Raw genomic sequence first — 15,590 nt, forward strand, 5'->3', positions numbered from 1 at the left:
TATCCAGGCAGTTCTGCTAATAGAAACAGAGGCTATTTGTGCGTCTGACACTCACATCCGGTTTAGTTGCAGCCTGGCTTTTTACTTCTTTGCATAATCTCTGTTTCCGCCCATAATGGCTCGCGGAACTGCACCAACCGAAACAACTAGGCTTTTAGGCCCAGAAGAGATTGGAGATGACGATGGCACCGCCACTAATATGTCACCGGCTGTAAGATACACTGCGAAATGGGATGCTCTCCATATGACGACCGATTCTAACCTGTTTGCCCTAACTACACAGCTAGAATGGGCGTCTCCGTCCGATCCTGGAAACCCCAAGAATTGGAAGTCGTCGCGAAAATGGACCTGCGCCATGATTGTGTCTTTCTATTGCCTGGTATCACCGACGGCGGCGGCCATGGTGGTGCCCGCCATGCCAGCGCTTGCACGCGATTTGCACATCACTTCCGAGGCGATCCTTCAATTGACCATGACACTCTTTGTCCTTGGATGGTACGTGCTCTCCCCCTTCATGCGAAGAGACTCGCACCGTAACAGAGTAATCACTTACACCAAGTGCCTTTCCAGGACTTCAGGACCGCTGGTCATGGGACCGGTACGTTACAGTCTAGTCAAGGCGCCGCCTGTAACCAAATGCACGCTTACCTATTCTTCATAATACTTAGCTATCCGAGGTATTTGGTCGCGCACCAATCTTGCACCTGGGAAGCCTGGGTTTCATCACCTTCAACCTGCTTTGTGCCTTCGTCAGGGACGCGCGTGTGTTCTTGTTGCTACGCCTGGCAAGTGGGATATGTGGAAGTGGCCCGACGGCGGTTAGTGGCTCTTTTTCGTCCAGGGGATATTCTGCCAAGCTGACACCGATACAACATTAGCTGGGCACCGGGGTTTTGAGCGACCTTTGGGAAAGCGACAAACGCGGCTTTGCCCTCGCCATCTACACGATAATGCCGCTGCTGGGGCCGACCGTGGGGCCGTTGCTCGCAGGGTACATCGTACAGCACTATGACTGGCCCTACATCTTCTGCATGCTCTCTCTCATCTCTGCCGTCCTCCTCGTGCCCGGCGTCATGCTCCTCCCCGAGACCTTTGGCCCGGTCATCTTGCGCCGGAGACGAGCCGCCAAACTTCAGAATATGGGCCAAGATTACGCTAATACCAGCAGCAAGACCACCAAGCACCACACCACGAGGGAGCTCCTGAGAAAGGGGCTCGCACGGCCTTTCATCCTGCTGGGCACACAGCCCATCGTACAGGTCCTGGCTCTGCAATTCGGGTTCTACTTTGGACTCTACCAGTTGTCTATCGCCACGTACCGTAAGTCTACCCCTTTGAATGAAAGATTATCCGTCGGACAAGTCAGCTGATGTAGAAACCCTTTCCTTCCTACACTCAGACTCGCTATGGAGGGACGTGTACCACATGGACCCCCTCCGAGCCAGCGCCAACTACCTCTCCATCACGCTGGGCCTCGTGCTCGGCTGCGAGGTGGCCGGCCCGCTGGGCGACTCCATCTACCGGACCCTGAAGCGGCGCCACGGCGGCGTCGGGCTCCCCGAGTACCGCGTGTGGCTGATGCTGCCGTCGGCGCTGCTGGTGCCGGGCGGCCTGCTCTGGTTCGGGTGGGCGGCGGCGGCGCGGGCGCACTGGCTGGTGCCCAACGCGGGCATGGCGGCGGCGTCGGCCGGGCTCGTCATGTCCTTCGTCTGCATGCAGGCCTACATGATGGACGCCTACCCCGTCTACGCCGCCTCGGCCCAGGGCGCCCTCACCGTCGCCCGCGCCCTCGCCGCCTTCTCCATGCCCGTCGCCGCCCCCGCCCTGCTCGGGCGCTGGGGCTACGGCTGGTCCTGCACTATGCTCGCGGGCATCGCCGCCGTGCTGGGCGTCCTGGCCCCCGCCGTGCTGCACTGGAAGGGGGCTGCACTGCGGGCCATGAGCCCGTACGCGGCTGGCGACGTCATCTTGGAAGATTAGAAAGGATCATACTGTCAGGTGCTTGATGACAGGGATATGAAATAGGTTGATCACAACTCATGGCTATAATAGTCCATTTAGAACTTTGTAACGACTTTCGGGTGGATGTGTTTTGTGTTCATGGTTTACTACACAGAGAAACATGGATAGGTTGACAAGTAATTATTTTTGTGTTTCACATCTTTTGCGTCGTACCCGCGTAGATGCCCATGAAGATATGTGCCTACTTGGTGACTGACGGGCATCAGACCGAAAGCCGAGGAATCACCCTTCTTTCTTCCCTTTTCTTTTTTTTCTTCGTTCTTTTTGTTCCGATTCATACGAATAGGAACATACCAAGGCTCCCGGGCAGAACCAAAGCACTCACAAATTGCAGTCAGAAAACTCAACACACCATACTGATGGATACTTCTTCTTTTTTTTTTTTTTTCGATTCATACCAAGGTTTCCCGGCAGAAACAAAAGACTCACAACTCTGGTGATGAAATCCCAGACGTTTCTTTTCAGTTATTTTGAGGTTTCACCACGAAGCAGCTAGTATCAAGGCAGACATTTCTTATTCATGCATACTGTATTGATAACTAGGCAGAACCTCGTAAAGAAGATAGAATATAGGGACACGCTATCTGGGCTCATGAATATGCATGTACCTCGATGAATGACTTAGCCCGTTGGCCCTACGCTTCTTCCTGCGCTTCCAAAGCCAGCCCTTCACGACGCGAGGTGCTGCTGGGGTCGAAGTAGGGCCGCTCTCCAATGCTCCGAGCTCCGTAGCCGACTCGCTCCCCGGTGTAGTCGACAGTAGCGGCGTGGAAAACGCTGCGGTTGTCCCAGATTGCTACAGACCGAGGCCAATATTGTTAGAAATGCCAGTAGTGCGAGTGAGGGGGTCAAATGATTGAGGACTTACCAATGTCGTTCGGGTTCTCCCACCGACACCGGAGTTGGAGGTCATGGTTCTCGGTGATCAGGTTGTAAAAGACATTGCGCAGGTTTTCGTTCTCTTCGGGCGACAGCCCGTTGATCTTGTTGATCTGGATGCCGATGCCGAACAGCGACTTCCAGCCCGTGACGGGGTTCGTACGGACCAGGGGATGAACGGCCCGCAGTTCCGAGCCGACGTTGAGGGGAGAGCCGCGGGGGCCTTCAAACATCTTGAACCCCAGCTTCTCGGCCACGAGCTGGTACGAGGCCTGGGAACAGGTGATGGAAAGCGTCTCAAAAAATTTCTGGTAAGGAGTGGAGATGCGGTCATAGATCTCGTAGCCCGAGCAGAACATGGTATCTGCTCATTGTGGTCAGCAGATAGGTCCAGCTTTGATGGGATATACTAGAAATCAGCTTACCGCCACCAGTGGGAGGGCTGATCTCCATGCGAAGGACCGAGTAGTCGCAGGGGGCGTGTTCCCACTGGATATCGGTGTGCCACTCCTTGCGCGAGGACTGGCGCTTCCCGTTGGCGTTGCTGGTCAATGCAGGGGTGATGCCCGCGTAGTTCTTGACCTGCCTGGAGCCCACCATGGAGATGAGGTCATCAACACCGGGGTTCTGGCTGGAGTTGTTGATGGGATGGTGGTGGAGATCATGGTCTTCGGGCCCACCGGACAGGCGACCGAGCTTCCGGGCGATGGTCTTCTGATGCTCCGGGGTGATACCGTCTTGGGCACGGAACACCACAACTCCACGGCGCGATACTGCTCAAGATGGTAATAAGAATGGAGATCTTTAGGCTGAGTTAGGGCGGTACTAACCAGTGATGGCCAACTCTCGAAACAGCTCGTCCGATTCGGGAGATTCCAGCCAGTCAAGCAGCTTCACAGTCGGGAACTCAGTCCCGAGAACGGGAGTGATATCGACCGACTTGAATCCGTCCAACTTGCCAGTTGGCTTCAGGGGCTCACGATGGCCAGTCCTCACGGCATATTCATCATGTTCTTTCACGGCGCTGTGCCCGTTCGAGACTCCGTTGGTGGTACCGTTGACGGTCATATTGGGTTGAAAGTTTTATGATGGCACGACGATGAAGCAAGGGTTTTGTGGGCTGTCTTGGGCATGTTATGACCGAATCACTGGTAGGTGTGCCAACTATAAATAAATTGCCGTTTTGCTTATTGAACGTTCTACGGATTGGTTGAGCATGGATGTTGGTTCCTTGGCATTGGTCCATGGAGAATAGCGATTGAGCCGATATTCGACTACTTGGACGGATTCTCGTTAAACCAAGAGAAAGAAAAACTCCAATTTCCAGACCCCCGAGACCCTGGCTGTAATTGCTCCAACCATTGGCTGTATTACCCCAGCCGACACCGGAAACAGTAAATTCGGGGCTCGGCACCCCGAGCCCGGCCCAGCCGATGAAGCCCGAAAGGTATCTTACGAGGGTACTTGCGGGTGGGGCCAGTTTCATTTTCCAGAGATTCGGCCGGGACGGCGACAAGAAGTTCATGGCTTCTTTGGATGGCGCGGGCCCTTTGCGGCTCGAGATGCACTTTTGTTGTTGTACCTGATTGCTTAATAGCAAAGGCGAAGAAGTCGAACACTCGTTTTTCTCCAGTCGGTCCCTTCGTCCACAACAACAACATCCCTCTTCTCTCCAGCCCGACTTCACCATGGGGATTGCCAAGTACGCTGATCTGAGTGACATGCACTCCAAGGCGGATGCGGATCCGGCCCTGGACGAGAATGCTGGCACTACTAGTGCGCTCTGCGAATGGGCGATGGGGTTGAAAGTCTCCGACGTGCCCAAACCCATCTTGGAGCGGGTCAAGCATCTTATCCTGGATGGCATAGCTTGCGCCCTCGTAGGCGGCCACGTACCCTGGTCGGAGCAATGTGCCGATGCCGTCTTGGACTACGAGCCTCCTGGATACTGCACCGTCATCGGTTACAACGAGGTGAGCTGGATCACCGTCATCATGAAAACATGGAAACACGACTAAAGTTGGTCCGCTCTTTCAGGCTCTCAGCCCTCTCGCGGCCGCCATTCTGAACGGCGCCTTTATCCAGGCCGCCGAACTGGACGACTACCACAGCGCCGCCCCGCTGCACTCGGCGGCGGTGGTGGTCCCGGCCCTGCTCGCGGCCGCGCAGTTCCTCAGCACCGGCAACGGGCGGCGGCTAGACGAACGGCGGCCGGTGTCGGGGCTGGACTTCCTGCTGTCGGCCGTGGTCGGGTTCGAGACGGGCCCGCGGGCGGGCGCGGCGCTCGGCGGCGGCGAGCTGCTGGTGCGCGGGTGGCACTCGGGCGCCATCTTCGGCTGCCCCGCCGCCGCCGTGGCCAGCGCGCGGCTGCTGGGCCTGCCGGCGGACCGGGCCGAGTCGGCCGTGGGCATCGCGTGCACGCAGGCGGGCGGGCTCATGTCGGCGACGTACGAGGGCATGGTGAAGCGGGTGCAGCACGCCTTCGCGGCGCGCAACGGGCTCTTCGGCGCCCTGCTCGCCCGCGACGGCTACGTCGGCATCCGCAAGGTGCTCGAGCGCCGCTACGGCGGCTTCCTCGCCATGTTCAGCCAGGGCAGCCAGGGCGGCGCCGGCGCGCCCCCCTACGACGTCCGCCGCGTCGTCGCCGGGCTCGGGAGCGACTGGGAGATCTGGAACATCCGCGTCAAGCTGCACGCCTGCGTCGGCGGCTGCCACGGCCAGATCGAGGCCCTCGCCCAGCTGCAGGACCACCACCCCGAGCGGTTCGCGGCGGACCAACTTAAACACATCGCCAAGATCACGGTGGGTCTATCGGGCCCCATCTTTGCGCACGACGGCTGGGAGCCCCATGAGCGGCCCTTGGCGACGACGGGTGCGCAGATGAACGCGGCTTACATTGGGGCGGTGCAGCTGGTCGACGGCCAGGTGCTGCTGGAGCAGTTTGCCGACAAGAACCTGAATCGGGACGAGGTGTGGGAGCTAGTCCACAAGACGAGCTGTTACCATGATGCTCACTTTGATCAGCCCCATTTCGCCTGCGGTGCACGTATTACTGTCGAGTTTGACGACGGAGTCAAGTTGGAGACGGTGCTGGACCAGCCTCGGGGGTATAGTCCCCCGATCACGGATGAAGAGATTCAGGCCAAGTATCGAAAGCTGGCCGCTTCTGCAATCGATACTCAGCGTTTGGAAAGGATCGAGCAGCTGGTTCTTGACCTGGAGAATATCGAGGACATGTCAGAGTTGTTTGAACTGCTCGCGCCACCCACTAGAAGAGTGCTTTAGTATACTGTTCCATACTGTCCATAGAACTAATTGGGAAACTCGGAGCTCCAGAAGTTTTATATATTAATTTTTACCTATTGCTTTTTTTCCTCTCCTTTTATTCATCCACGTCAATTTTAACACCAGACCATATATAGTTAAGCCGTTTTTTCAACAAAAAATAACCGCATAATGTTAATAGCGTGGATTTCTTTTGTATATGTTATCTCCTATCTCTACTTATCTAGCGCAAGTGCTCCTCATTTTCTAAATAAGTCTATATAATCACTTGCAGGCAACGTGTCAAAGTCTGGCCTGTCCAGAGTCGCCAAGATGTGGTTGACTTTGTCTTCGGAGAAAAGCAAACCTAGATTGCGAACCGCCTTCTCACGCACACGAGAGATAGTCTCCTCACCGCGCGCAGGGTGGCCGAGGGGAAAGTCCTGCCTCGTGCTGATGACGGTGCCGTCCTTTAGGAAGATCTCCATGGCGCAGCCCGCACTGCGAATGTCGGGGTTATGGTAGTCCTTGGTCAGCTGGACGTCTTCCTCCATGCTGATGATGGACCGCAGCTGCTCGACCCGGGAGTCGGTCGCCCAGGGGCTGTCGTCCTGGTAGTCCTCGGTCTCGATGGCGACGCCGTCCTTGAGCAGGACCACGGCGGCCATGTACCGCAGGCAGTGGTCCCGGTCGGCCGGGTTGTTGAGTGGGCCCCGCTTGTTGATGATGATCATGGCCGCCTCCTGGACCCGGACGCGGATGCTCCGGATATGGCGGACCAGGTCGTCGCCGCCGCCCCCGCCCAGCCCCCGCGCGCGCAGCTCCCGGCTCGCGGCCATGGTGGCCTCGACGCAGGTGAGCCCGTGGCCCTCGGCCGTCAGCACCTTGAAGATGACGTTCTCGACGACCCAGGTCCTGAACGGCCGCGGCAGCGTCAGGGGCCGCCCCCCGTTGAGCACCGGATAAAACCCCCAGCGCGCGGCCGTCAGCGGCGTGCGCAGGCCCGGCTGGCCCGCCCGCGCCAGCGCCGCGAGGTGCACGGCGCGCATGCAGGCGTCGCCCGCGGCCCAGCCCTTGCGCGGGCCCGCGTTGGGCGCCTGGCGGAAGGTGCGGAGCGGGTGCCCGTCGACCCAGGCGTGCGAGACGGCCGCGCGCGCCTGCCCGCGGTCCAGGCCCAGCAGCCACGCGACGACGGCGGTGGAGCCGACCTTGACCAGGATGGTGTGGTCGAGGCCCTGGCGGTTGAAGGCGTTCTCGATTTGGAAGACGCCTTGGATCTCGTAGGCCTTGATGAGGCCGATCAGCACCTGCTTCATGGTGATGATGCCACCTTTGTCTCCCGCGGCCAGCGCTTGTCTTGTCAAAACATCCGCCGTGGCCAGGATAGCTCCGAGATTGTCTGTCGCGCGCCAAAGTTAGCCAATCTGGTTTGCAACGAGATCATGTCGCGTGACCTACCAGAAGGATGGCCCCATTCTGCGCCGGCAAATGCGTCGTTGTGATCCAGATAGCGGATCATGGCGCCCATGCTGAAGGCGCCTTGGGCCAGATCCAGCGAATAGGCTGTGCCTGGCAGTCGAAATCCCCCGGATACAGAGGCAGCGCCGGGCAGAAGCGGCTGGACGAGGGCGGCGCATTCTTTGCTCTTGACTAGGCTCTCGATGGCGACGCCAAGAGAGTCTATCAGCGCGATTTTACTCCGCGCAAAGGCTGCATCTGATTCCACCTCGTAATCGTAGACATAATCTACAATGACTTGGACGATCTCATCGTACGGTCTCTCGGAGTTATCGTCGGGTTGTGGAACTAGCATTTCTCCTGTAGTTGGCTCGAGAGTGCTTGCCTGGTCGCAAGAGAAAGTTGTCAGGGGAACCTATCTGGCCTAACTAAATCTTGGTCGCCATTGTCTAGATCTTCAGGGGCTATTCGACTTGGCCAATCGATTAAACCGCTGATAGTCACCTAGTGGGACAGGTAATCCGGGCCCGGTCATCGGCACCGTAAGAGCCGAGTGAGGCGGCGCTCGGCCCTCGGCACCCGGACTAAATCGCTTTCTGAGGCGCCAGTACGGCCCTGGCTGGACGCCGCCTCGGACCTTCCCCAATTTGATGCAGACCTATCAAAAATGAAACGGCTTACTCGCCGGTGCCGTTGAATAGCCCCGGAGACGCATTGACATTGGCGCTTGTCGAGGACCGGACTTCTGCCGCGCGCGGTCGTCCCGTCCTCGGCAAGCGCCAATGTCATATCTTCGTTTCGCCATCATGTAGTTATTATTAGTGGGGTTGGTAGATCAGAATTGGCAGTCATATCTCAATAGAAGTCCCCGGTTAGCCTAGCTGGAAACTGCCCCGGTCTCAGCTGTAATTAAGTTGTACAGCCGTCTGACTCGTCTTGGGAAAAACTTGTGATGCAGTAACTATACGCTTCAGTACCAAGCTAGTCAGTACCTTTATCATTATGGCTTGTTCAGACGAAGCCACTTCGTCCTTTGCCGAAGTGCATCAGGGCACCAAAATATTCGACACGCCCGGCCTATTCACCCCGGTGATGCACGGGAACAACCTGACGGTGTTCCGCTTCAGCCACCACTCAGTTCATGTCGGATTCCAACTGGCCCCTTCGGATGTCTCACAGCTCAGCAGCTATCTAAACACATTTCTCGCGTCTCTGGAGCAGACGGGAGATGGCAGTGATGGAAAACCGCCTTCATCAGACGTAGGCCTGGCCTTCAGGTTTCTCAACCATCTTCTGGCCAACCAATGCCCGCCCGACACGCTGGCACGCCTCTTCTATGCCGTACGATCGGACCTGATGCAGGACAGGGAGGTGCACTGCGTTCTGCACGAGCTGGATGAAAGCAGTGCCACACGGAGATTGATTATACGCACATACATGCACCTCACATCGATGCTGTCCTGTCCCTGCCACTGGCCCCCAGCGCCCTGCTGGTGGGGGCCAGGGAAAAGAAAAACCGGATACTGGTAGCCTTTGGGGGCCAGAGCTCGGCCAACCCCGACTGCGTCGAAGACCTGGCAGCTCTGTACTCGCTTTACCGCCCGTTCCTCGAGCCTCTAGTGACGTCGCTCGGCGACGTCCTCGGCGCGCTGTGCCGCCACCAGGATACGAGGGCCTTGTATCTGGGCCGCGAAATCGACCTGCCGGCCTGGCTGGAGGATCCCGCGAGTCGGCCCAGCCGGAGCTTCCTCGCCAGCGCGGCCGTCAGCTTCCCCATGATCGGTATCAGCGGGCTGCTCCACTACTGCGTCCTGTGCCAGATGCTGGGCAAGACCCCGGGGGACCTGGGCCAGAGTCTCGCGGGCGCCACCGGCCATTCCCAGGGCATCGTGCTCGCGGCCGTCGCCGCCAAGGCGCACGACTGGGAGTCCTTCTTCGTCGAGGCCAAGTGGGCGGTCCAGCTGCTGTTCTGGATCGGGTTCGAGAGCCAGATGGCGGCCCCGCCGTCCCTCGTCACGCCGGCCATCGTCCGGGACAGCCTGGAGGGCGGAGAGGGCGCGCCTTCGCACATGCTGTTGGTGCGCGGGCTGGGAAAGGAGGCTTTGGATGCCGTCATCGCGGCTGGGAACCGGCACCTTCCGGTCGACGAGCGCCTCTATCTGTCGCTGATCAATAGCCCGACCGATCACGTGGTTGCGGGGCCGCCACGGAGCCTCCGGGGCCTGGTTTTGAGACTGCGCGAGGTCCGTGCCAGAGACGGCCTGGATCAGAGCCGCATCCCTTATAGCAGCAGGAAGCCCGTCATTGATTTGGCCTTCTTGCCTGTCAATGCGCCCTTCCACACACCCTACCTCCAGGAGGCAGCGGGTCGCATAGCTGCCAGGATGTCGAGATCTTGGCCAGTGGCGGCCAAGATCAAGAGTCTGCAGATTCCCGTTTTCGATACCGGGAATGGGCAGGACTTGCGTGTGTCGTACGAGGCCGAGGCAGATGTAGTACAACTGCTGATTGATGCCGTGACGACCAGAGTGGTGGACTGGCCAAATACACTCCAAGTCTATAACAGTGGGGTCCCGTTCACACATGTCATAACTCTGGGGGTTGGGCGATTTGCTGGCATGGTCCACCAGAACCTAGATGGTCGTGGAGTACGCGTCATAGACGGGACGAGGTTCGACGCCGCCGACCTCAACACCATAGGAGACAAGGTAGAGATATTTGCGCCGGCTGCTACCGCCATGAGTGTCGGTGCGCAGTCATGGGAGGAGCAGTATAGACCCCGTCTCACCCGGTCCGCCGACGGCAGCCGCTACAACGTCACGACTCGGCTGAGCCAGGTCCTCAAAGCACCTCCCATCATCGTAGCGGGCATGACCCCGACCACGGTGCCGTGGGACTTTGTCGCGTCCGTCACCCAGGCCGGGTACCATATCGAGCTCGCGGGCGGGGGCTACCACAGCCCGGCGGCCATGACGGCGGCCCTCGAGAAGCTCGCCGCCAGCATCCCGGCGGGCCGGAGCATCACGTGCAACCTGATCTACGTCGACCCCAAGGCGATCGGGTACCAGATCCCCCTGATCCGCCAGCTCATCGGCCGCGGCGTGCCCATCCGGGGCCTCACCATCGGCGCGGGCGTCCCGTCCCCCGAGGTGGCGGCGCAGTACATCCAGACGCTGGGGCTCGAGCACATCTCCTTCAAGCCCGGGTCCGCGCCGGCCATCCGCGACGTGGCCAAGATCGCCCGGGCGCACCCCGGGTTCCCCGTCGTCCTCCAGTGGACGGGCGGCCGCGGCGGCGGCCATCACTCGTGCGAGGACTTCCACCAGCCGCTGCTCGAGACTTACGGCGAGATTCGGCGCTGCCCCAACCTCTATCTCGTCGTGGGCAGCGGCTTCGGCGACGGCGCCGGCATGTTGCCCTACCTGACCGGGGCCTGGTCGGTGCCGTTCGGCCGGCCGGCCATGCCGTGCGACGGTATCTTGCTCGGCAGCCGGATGATGGTAGCTACCGACGCGCATACCTCGCCCGCGGTCAAGGGGCTTCTGCTCGGGGCTCCGGGCGTCGACGATGCCCAATGGGAAGAGTCCTACCGGAACAGCGCCGACGCGGCAGGGGGCGTCCTGACCGTCACCTCGGAGATGGGACAGCCCATCCACAAAGTCGCCACGCGCGGCGTGCGGCTTTGGAAGGACATGGACGACACCGTCTTCAGCCTGCCCAAGGCGGAGCGCAAGCCGGTGCTGCTGAAGCGCAAGCACGAGATCATCCGCCGGCTCAACGCCGACTTCGCCAAGCCTTGGTTTGGCGAGAGCGCCGAGGGCCGGCCCGTCGACCTCGAAGACATGACCTACGCCGAGGTGCTGGCGCGGCTGGTCAAGCTCATGTACGTGCGCCACCAGAAGCGATGGATTGATCCGTCCTACCGCGACCTCGTGGACGAGTTTGCCACTCGCGCCCTCGAAAGGCTCGGCTGCTCCGAAGCTTTGGAGCTGTCCACGTTGTTGGTCTATCCTGAGGGGTTGGTCGCCGGCGTGGCCAGAGTCTGCCCCGGCGTCACAGAGCAGCTCCTGCATCCCGAGGACATCCGCCTCTTCGTGCAATCTTGCAAGAAACGGGGTCGAAAGCCGGTCAACTTCGTCGTGACCCTGGACGACGACTTCGAGCACTGGTTCAAGAAGGATTCCCTCTGGCAGTCGGAAGACTTGGAGGCCGTCATCGACCAGGACCCGGAGCGGGTGTGCATCCTGCAGAGCCCGGTGTCGGTGCGCTATTCGACCCGGGATGATCAGTCGTCCAAAGAAATCCTGGATGAGATCCATGGCGATCTTGCCGTTTTGATGATGCGCGGTTCCGAAATGGCCAGAAGCGCCGACACACCAACGCCCGAGGAGACCCTGGTCCGCCCCGCGCATACCATACCAGAAGGTGTGATCGTGGATGACATGGAAGGTTGCACTGCGTTCCGCCCCGTACCCGGTCAAGACCTCCCCAGTCCGGAGGCGTGGATGGGATGCCTGAAGTCCCACGCCTGCGCAGTGATAGTTGCCCTCGCTCAGCAGGAGACTGTGTTCGAGGTCGCCGCGGGGCGCCGCCGAGAGAACCCGTTCCGTCACATACTCGCCGCCCGCCACGGCTATTCCCTGGTCTTTGGTCCGGGACTGGACCAGGCCGCCCTCCGGGATAATGCTACAGAGCAGACGGTGCTTCGCGTCCAGGCGGACCAGAGCTCGTCACCGTCATCGGGACGACGGCTGCATGTGACGTTCACGCACAACGACGCCGTGCCGGCGGGACCCGCTACCCTGGCCCTGGAGTGGGAGTTCGATGAGCACGTCATGGAGCTTATCGACTCGACACCTGGTCGGGACAAGCGCGTCCAGGATTTCTATGCGCACTTGTGGCTTGGCCAGAAGGGCGCAAGGATTGGCAGAGTGACAGATCAATTTGTAGCTGCTGACGAGTTCAAGCTTACCCGGGACCTGCAGCGCGCTCTTTGTTCGGCCGTTTCTCATGCCCTCCCCGGCAGCCCCGGTACTGTCCAAGCAGAAGTCCTACCCCTTGAGGCTGCGGTCATCGCAGCGTGGGACGTGTTGATGCGTCCACTGCTGGTAGGCGAGCTTGGGGGCGACCTGCTGCGCCTGGTCCATCAGTCTATCAGCATCGAGTACGTCTCGGGCGCTTCGGCTCTGAGCCTGGACGAGTCCGTGACCACCGAGTCCTCGGTCCGGGCCATCACCGTCCAGACTTCCGGCAAGGCCATCACCGTCGAGGCCAAACTGCGGCGCCAGGGCCGCCACATCGCCACGGTCACATCCGAGTTCTTCATCAAGGGCAAGTTCGCCGACGACCGGAACACGTTCCGTCATAGGCAGGAGCCCACCATGGAGCTCGAGATCGGCTCCAAGATCGACGAGGCCGTCCTGCGCGACTGCCCTTGGGTCCAGCTCGACGACCCATCGATGCCTCTGGTCGGCGAGACCTTGGTCTTTGAGGTGCAGACCCGCAGCAAGTGGGCCAGCAGCGGTCAGACCGACACCGCTCCGAGCCTCGAGGTCCGGGGCACCATCGACCACCTGCTCTGGAACGGCAGCCGGCGCACGGTGGGCTCCGTCCGCTTCGACGCGCCCGCCAGCCAGGGGAACCCGGTCACCGACTTCCTGGAGCGCAAGGGCAAGAGGCGAGGCGGCAAGGTCTTGCTCCAGAGCCCCGGGTGGGCGGCCGAGTCGCAGGTCGCCGTGGTGGCGCCCGCCAACTCCCGGCTCTACGCCGAGGTGTCGGGCGACTGCAACCCCATCCACCTGTCGCCCGTCTTCGCCCACCTGGCGGGGCTGCCGCAGGGTCCCATCATGCACGGCATGTACACGGCGGCCGTCTGCCGGCAGGTGGTCGAGGACCTGGCGGTCGCGGGCGAGCCGCACCGCCTGCGGCGCTTCGAGGCCGCCTTTGTCGGCATGGTCCGGGCCGGCGACCGGCTCGTCGTGGGGTTGTCGCACGTCGCCATGCACGGCGGCCGCATGGTGCTCGAGGTCGTTGCCCGGCTGGAGGACTCCGGGGAGACGGTGCTGCGCGGCGAGGCCGAGATCGACCAGCCCTCGACGGCGTACCTGTTCACCGGCCAGGGCAGCCAGTCGCCCGGCATGGGTATGGCGCTCTATGAGACGAGTCCTGCCGCCAGGGCCCTTTACGACGAGATGGACAGCTATTTCATCGACACATATGGTAAGCTACTAATAGTTCTCTCTCTCACTAGACTGAGAAATGAGAATGAATTGCTAACGACTGGGGTAAATTACTCAGGCTGGTCCATCCTCCGGGTCATTCGGGAAAACCCAAAGGAGCTCACCATCCACTTCCGCGGCCGCCGGGGCCAGCGGATCCTCGGCAACTACCTCGACATGAAGACGGAGGTGGTGGAGAGCGACGGGACCCGCCACCTCATGCCCATCATCCCCGGTCTCGGCCGCCACTCGACCTCGCACACCTTCGCCGACCCCCGCGGCCTGCTGCAGTCGACGCTCTTTGCCCAGCCGGCCATCATCCTGGTGGAGCGGGCGACCTTTGCGCACCTGCGCGAGCGCGGGCTCGTCCAGGGGAGCGCCGTCTTCGCCGGCCACTCTCCTCGGCGAGTACGGCGCGCTCTCGTCCCTGACCGACTTCGTCAGCCTCCGGGACATGCTCAGCATCGCCATCTACCGGGGGCTGACGATGCAGCTGGCTATCCCGCGCGACCTCGAGGGGCACACGGGCTACTCCATGGTGGCGGCAAACCCAAGCAGGGTTGGAAAATGTAGGGCCTCGCTCTGTTCTTACTCTGCCCCTCCCTAAATATGGCATCATCACTTGCTAACGTTGGTTCCTGGATGCTTGGAACAGACTTCGACGACAAGGCACTGAGGCATATAGTACGTTATATCCACCAGGAGAGCGGGGAGCTTCTGGAAATCGTCAACTTCAACGTCGAGGGCGATCAATACGTCTGTGCCGGCCACGTAAGTTGTTCCTGTATCCCAACTTCCCGCGACTGACCTCTGACTGACGGGCCACCAGGTGCGGAACCTCCACTGCCTCGGCGAGATCCTGGACGCTACGGCGGCGCAGGACAAGGTGAAGCCCGCGTGGGTCCAGGAGTTTGTCGATGCGGCGCGTCCGGGCGAGACGGCCCTGGGGCGGGCGCTCGCAGAGAACATAACACGAGCGCGGGGCCTGTCGCCCGGCATAACACTACAACGGGGACGGGCCACGATACCGCTCGCCGGCATCGACGTGCCGTTCCACTCGAGCCGGCTGCAGCCCGGCGTGCCCGCCATGCGCGACTTCCTGCGCGCCCGCGTCCGCCCCGAGGGCGTGCGCCCGACCGGCTCGTCGGCCGCTACATACCCAACGTCGTGGGCCGGCCGTTCTCCCTCGGCGGGGCTTTCATTAAAGAGGCGGCCGAGGTCACGCAGAGCCCGGTTTTGAATAGGCTGGTGTGTGGGTGATAAGGGGGGAGAAACTGTGGCTAGGTAAATATCAAGTAACGATTATAGCTTATAATAAACCGAAGACTTAGTTATCACAATTAAGAAGAAAACTGTGTAGATTAGTCTTGGACAGGTGAGGGTTTGAAAGAAACTCAATGCGCAACAGTTAGTCGAAACACTCCGCATAGGCCGTGTCAGTTCAGAATCGGGTTCCTAGGTGTGCCATTATGGCAGCAGAGATATCATTTCAGCCAATGAGAATCCGGAGAGACCACTTGCCTTGAGAGGGACTCCACATAGGTCGGGGGAAACTTGACACCGCGGTTGACTCCCCAGTGTTCCCAGACACCCTCAACTCTTCGCTGAAGCCAACCAACTTTTTGACAGCCTCTTTCGTTACCAAGGACATCTTCCTAGGCCCTCAAGGCTACTGCTCTATATACGGTCTTCCTTCCTATGCTTCGTATCCTGTTTCCCCGCATACCCCGCTTTCCCACATCAGCAGTC

At 60.3% G+C, this 15,590-nt stretch overlaps 5 protein-coding genes across 5 annotated transcripts; 3 read left to right on the forward strand and 2 right to left on the reverse strand.

Annotated features, from left to right (window-relative positions):
• Positions 1-115: 115 nt before the first annotated feature.
• PG985_003516 (MFS multidrug transporter) lies at positions 116-1,980 on the forward strand (the record flags this gene model as incomplete). Its single annotated transcript, XM_066823285.1, has 4 exons — positions 116-598; positions 669-818; positions 879-1,320; positions 1,400-1,980. The coding sequence occupies 4 exons, from the start codon at positions 116-118 to the stop codon at positions 1,978-1,980; spliced, it is 1,656 nt and encodes a 551-aa protein (XP_066686445.1).
• A 677-nt stretch (positions 1,981-2,657) lies between these two features.
• On the reverse strand, positions 2,658-3,969 carry PG985_003517 (taurine catabolism dioxygenase; the record flags this gene model as incomplete). The annotated part of the gene is made up of 4 exons (XM_066823286.1): positions 2,658-2,818; positions 2,891-3,265; positions 3,327-3,674; positions 3,732-3,969. 4 exons carry the CDS (start codon positions 3,967-3,969, stop codon positions 2,658-2,660), a joined length of 1,122 nt encoding a protein of 373 aa, XP_066686446.1.
• A 620-nt stretch (positions 3,970-4,589) lies between these two features.
• PG985_003518 (uncharacterized protein) lies at positions 4,590-6,186 on the forward strand (the record flags this gene model as incomplete). Its single annotated transcript, XM_066823287.1, has 2 exons — positions 4,590-4,874; positions 4,939-6,186. The coding sequence occupies 2 exons, from the start codon at positions 4,590-4,592 to the stop codon at positions 6,184-6,186; spliced, it is 1,533 nt and encodes a 510-aa protein (XP_066686447.1).
• A 239-nt stretch (positions 6,187-6,425) lies between these two features.
• PG985_003519 (2-methylcitrate dehydratase) lies at positions 6,426-7,978 on the reverse strand (the record flags this gene model as incomplete). The annotated part of the gene is made up of 2 exons (XM_066823288.1): positions 6,426-7,564; positions 7,624-7,978. 2 exons carry the CDS (start codon positions 7,976-7,978, stop codon positions 6,426-6,428), a joined length of 1,494 nt encoding a protein of 497 aa, XP_066686448.1.
• Positions 7,979-8,625: 647 nt separating this feature from the next.
• On the forward strand, positions 8,626-15,081 carry PG985_003520 (fatty acid synthase subunit beta; the record flags this gene model as incomplete). Its single annotated transcript, XM_066823289.1, has 6 exons — positions 8,626-8,964; positions 9,030-13,842; positions 13,921-14,222; positions 14,251-14,410; positions 14,497-14,612; positions 14,671-15,081. 6 exons carry the CDS (start codon positions 8,626-8,628, stop codon positions 15,079-15,081), a joined length of 6,141 nt encoding a protein of 2,046 aa, XP_066686449.1.
• Between the last annotated feature and the right edge of the window lie 509 nt (positions 15,082-15,590).

This window comes from Apiospora marii (genome assembly GCF_038362585.1).
Source record: "Apiospora marii strain CBS 49790 chromosome Unknown utg000003l_segment0_segment0, whole genome shotgun sequence".
Taxonomy (NCBI): Eukaryota; Fungi; Ascomycota; class Sordariomycetes; order Amphisphaeriales; family Apiosporaceae; genus Apiospora; species Apiospora marii.